General features: G+C 46.8%; 1 protein-coding gene across 4 annotated transcripts in view; it reads left to right on the top strand.

Moving 5' to 3' along the window:
* Positions 1 to 5,000, top strand: part of helq (helicase, POLQ like) — a 54,537-nt gene that overhangs the window by 4,452 nt on the left and 45,085 nt on the right. For all 4 annotated transcript variants that reach the window (XM_031287820.2, XM_035991819.1, XM_035991817.1 and 1 more), the window contains 5 exons: positions 212 to 412; positions 965 to 1,037; positions 2,268 to 2,365; positions 2,692 to 2,790; positions 4,634 to 4,779. In XM_031287820.2, the coding sequence (XP_031143680.2) occupies positions 212 to 412; positions 965 to 1,037; positions 2,268 to 2,365; positions 2,692 to 2,790; positions 4,634 to 4,779 (617 nt within the window). The remainder of the gene's footprint in view (positions 1 to 211; positions 413 to 964; positions 1,038 to 2,267; positions 2,366 to 2,691; positions 2,791 to 4,633; positions 4,780 to 5,000) is intronic.

Below are 5,000 nucleotides of genomic sequence, written 5' to 3'. Positions count from 1 at the left end.
AACATTACCTCTCTGTCTGTCTGTCTCTCTCTTTCTTTGTCTCTCTCTCTGTCTCCATCTCCCTCACTTCATCCCTCGGTTATCTCTGTTGGCAGTAACGTTACCTCGCGTATCTGTCTCTCTCTCTCTATCTGTCTGTCTCTGTCTCTCTCTTGTCACGTCGTGGATATAGACTACTCCTACTGTAAACTAGTTCTCCGTTACTGTGCAGGTGCGTGGCTTGGCGAGCTTGGGCCTGGCGCTGGACTTCATGGTGGAGGAGTACGCTGGCAGTAAAGGCCGGTTTCCTCCGGTGAAGAGGAGGAACAACAGATCGGCGTTCGTGGCGACGATAGAGAAAGGCCACAGCCTCGTCAACTCTCTGATAGAGAGCAGCAGGATCCAGGACCTGGGACTGGTGGTGGTCGATGAGGTACCACTCACTATGGGAAGAGAAAACAGGAGAGAGGGACAGACAGGCAGGCAGACAGACAGAAACACACAGACAGACAGACAGACAGACACAGACAGAGAGAGAAGGACAGACAGACAGACAGACAGACAGAGAGAGACAGACAGAGGCAAACAGACAGACAGAGAGAGAGAGAGACAGACACAGACAGAGAGAGAGAAGGACAGACAGACAGACAGACAGAGAGAGACAGACAGACAGAGAGAGAAGGACAGACAGACAGAGAGAGAGAGAGAGAAACAGACAGACAGAGAGACAGACAGAGAGAAGGACAGACAGACAGAGACAGAGAGAGACAGACAGACAGACAGACAGAGAGACAGACAGAGAGAGAGACAGAGACAGACAGACAGTGAGAGAGAGACAGACAGATAGAGAGAGAGAGAGAGAGACAGAGAGAGGGAGAAAGACAGAGAGACAGAAACACCCACTATAATTTTAAGGAATGACTCCGTTTGAAGCAGAATCATGAAGGTGAAGGTGGGATTTTAATGTTTTTTTAATGTCTTGCAGCTCCACATGTTGGGTGACGGCAGCAGAGGAGCCGTTATCGAAATGACGCTCGCCAAAGTTCTCTACATGAGCAGTAAGTGGCGTCTTCTCACTTAAATCTCTGTTGTTGAACCTTAAAGATCGGTATTTTTTAACCTGGGCCCTATTTTCCCATGTTTTTGTGTCTAAGTGACTGATTGGAACAACATTTTTTGTAAATTAGTCCATTATTAAGCAAGTGACAAGCTGCAATTTAACATTAATGGGTAAAACCGTCAGTCAGCGTCCACTAAAAGTTCTGTTGTTGCCGCTGACAGACTGAGATTATTATTCTAAGTGTCTGACAACATTATGAAAGGATCCCTACAGAGATAGACCTTTTAGTTAAAGAGTAAGATCCTTTTAGTTTAACATGAAACAGCCCCGAAATCACCATCACCAAACTCCACCAGACTCCATGTAAATAATCAGTACTTTTATCATCGTAAAACACACTTCATTCAAAGTGGACAGAAACTACATAAAACTACCAAAAGCCGTCTTGGTTCATCTTTCCACTGTTCCAACAATCACCACTCTGGTTTGGTTGAAATAAACCCTTAATTCACCCATTTACATGTGGAAATATGCTGGCTCTATACACGCTAAAAGTACTGATTATTTACATGGAGTCTGGTGGAAATATGCTGGCTCTATACCCGCTAAAAGTACTGATTATTTACATGGAGTCTGGTGGAAATATGCTGGCTCTATACACTCTAAAAGTCCTGATTATTTACATGGAGTCTGGTGGAAATATGCTGGCTCTATACACGCTAAAAGTACTGGTTATTTACATGGAGTCTGGTGGAGATATGCTGGCTCTATACACGCTAAAAGTCCTGATTATTTACATAGAGTCTGGTGGAGATATGCTGGCTCTATACACGCTAAAAGTCCTGATTATTTACATGGAGTCTGGTGGGTTTGGTGATGGTGATTTTGGGGCTGTTTCATGTTAAACTAAAAGGATCTTACTCTTTAACTAAAAGGTCTATCTCTGTAGGGATCCTTTCATAATGTTGTCAGACACTTAGAATAATAATCTGAGTCTGTCAGCAGCAACAACACAACTTTTAGTGGACCTAAATACAAGCTGAACATCTGTCCTGTAGGTTTACGGCCATTTGCAGCGTTCTTGCTCGATACTGGACCAATTTCAAAGATTTTTGTACCTATCAGTCACTTAGACACCAATGCATGGGGAAAATAGGGTCCATGTTGAAACATACTGAATTGATTACCCTTTAAAATACCTTTTGAAAGAATGATCCTAATTTTCCAGAATCGACTCAGATTATTGGAATGAGCGCCACTTTGGGAAACATCAGAGACCTGCAGACCTTTCTAAAGGCTGAAAATTACACCAACGACTTCAGACCGGTCAGTGAATTTAAACCGTGAAATACTCTAAATGTACTGCCAACGTGCTTAGCGTTTTCTGTGTCTGTGTGCGTGTGTATGTGTGTGTCTGTGTTTTGTGTGTGTGTGTGTGTGTGTGTGTGTGTGTGTGTATATATATATATATATATATATATATATATATATATATATATGCGACAGGAAGACGTTTGTTAAATAAGTTTGCGGTGTCTTGTAATCCCATGAGGGATGGGCCAAATGTTGGGCATGACACAGAAATAAAATTAAACTAACTACCTAGTCTATATTGTGCAGGTGTGTGTGAAACTGAACTCTGTTGTGTTCAGGTCCAGCTGAAGGAGTACGTTAAACTGAACGACACCATCTATGAAGTGGACCCAAAGGAAGAGGAATGTTTCAGATTCTCACGTCCTCTCAACTTCAAGGTAAACACAATGTTCACGGGCAACGTCAGAGCAGGGGGAATGAGAGGGGGAAACACCAGAGCAGAGCAGGGGGAATGAGAGAGGGAAACACCAGAGCAGAGCAGGGGGAATGAGAGGGGGAAACACCAGAGCAGAGCAGGGGGAATGAGAGAGGGAAACACCAGAGCAGGGGGAATGAGAGGGGGAAACACCAGAGCAGGGGGAATGAGAGGGGGAAACGCCAGAGCAGGGGGAATGAGAGGGGGAAACACACCAGAGCAGGGGGAATGAGAGGGGGAAACACCAGAGCAGAGCAGGGGGAATGAGAGAGGGAAACACCAGAGCAGGGGGAATGAGAGGGGGAAACACCAGAGCAGGGGGAATGAGAGGGGGAAACGCCAGAGCAGGGGGAATGAGAGGGGGAAACGCCAGAGCAGGGGGATGAGAGGGGGGAAACACCAGAGCAGGGGGAATGAGAGGGGGAAACACCAGAGCAGGGGGAATGAGAGGGGAAACACCAGAGCAGGGGGAATGAGAGGGGGAAACACCAGAGCAGGGGGAATGAGAGGGGGAAACGCCAGAGCAGGGGGAATGAGAGGGGGGAAACACCAGAGCAGGGGGAATGAGAGGGGGAAACACCAGAGCAGAGCAGGGGGAATGAGAGAGGGAAACACCAGAGCAGGGGGAATGAGAGGGGGAAACACCAGAGCAGGGGGAATGAGAGGGGGAAACGCCAGAGCAGGGGGAATGAGAGGGGGAAACACACCAGAGCAGGGGGAATGAGAGGGGGAAACGCCAGAGCAGGGGGAATGAGAGGGGGAAACGCCAGAGCAGGGGGAATGAGAGGGGGGAAACACCAGAGCAGGGGGAATGAGAGGGGGAAACACACCAGAGCAGGGGGAATGAGAGGGGGACGCTAGGGCTGTCCCGATCATGTACCTCAGCTTGTAGTGATCACAACCTTTTAATAGCTTAATAGCTATTGCAAATATCCGTCCCTTTTGGGCTTTTAACCAGTAATTAAAACGTTAAACATCGCCACAATTAAAATACATAAAGCACATAAACATACAAGACACCTACACCCCCCCCCTTCTATACGCACTGCCAGACTGCCTATCTTGCACCCGGAGCAGTGACCCAAGTGTCTCTGCTAGTTTAAGACCGACCCAGTTGTCAGTTTCCCATCCAGCGCCCGCGTCGTTTAAAAAGCAAATGCACCTGCACCCATCTGAGGCCCATGGGGCATTCTGGGCGTGCTGGTCTTACAGGGAGGTGTGTTCAGGTGCATTCTGGGCGTGCCGGTCTTACAGGGAGGTGTGTTCAGGTGCATTCTGGGCGTATTGCTATCTTGAGGCAGTGGGAAGTGATGGCACCATTGACCAACAAAAACCTGGTCTAAAGTCAGTAACGTAGCATTTCATTGTTATTTTAACAGAGCATTAGTAAAAGTAAAAAATAGCACACTATGCTTGTTACACACACAGGGACGCACAGCAGCACACACACATGCAGAAGATTACTAATAAAAATATTACGGTGTAAATCCTCCATCATAACAGCAATGCTCCAAGGTCCAAACGCGCCTGGCTTTTAAAGGGAATGGGAGATGATCTCTGATTGGTTGATTGCATGTTACGCCCAAAACACCCTCTGATTAATGACGACACTAAGTACAACCCTTTAGAACCATGCGCCCGGCGCACGGACACTTTTATCAGCCGTCAAACTAGAATAAAGTGGATTTGGACACGCCCTAAACGCACCTGCACCAGGCGCTTCACGCCGTGCGCTCAGATCGTTGAAATAGGACCCTGAATGTATAATAACGTTCCTGACGGTATGTCCGTTGATCTTCCCTCAGTACTCCAGCTCGATGCAGAAGATGGACCCAGATCACATCATCGCTCTGGTGACCGAAGTGATTCCAACACATTCGTGTCTGGTCTTCTGCCCCACCAAGAAGAACTGCGAGAACGTGGCAGCCATGATCTGCAAATATCTCAAAGAGTGAGTCAGCCAGCCAGCCGCTCGGCGTCTAGCGTCCAAGATATTACAGAGGAGGGTTCGGTTTACTGTCACAGAGAAGAAACTAGAAAATAGTCACATTTAACAAGCTGACAGCAGACATGTTGGACTTTTTGTTTCGTAAAAAATGACTCAAACCAATTAATCAATTATTAACAAAGTTGGAGATTAAGTCAGTAGTTGACAACTAATCCATTCATCTA

This window comes from Sander lucioperca, chromosome 14 (assembly GCF_008315115.2).
Source record: "Sander lucioperca isolate FBNREF2018 chromosome 14, SLUC_FBN_1.2, whole genome shotgun sequence".
Classification (NCBI taxonomy): domain Eukaryota; kingdom Metazoa; phylum Chordata; class Actinopteri; order Perciformes; family Percidae; genus Sander; species Sander lucioperca.
This window is presented reverse-complemented; position numbering and strand designations above follow the sequence as displayed.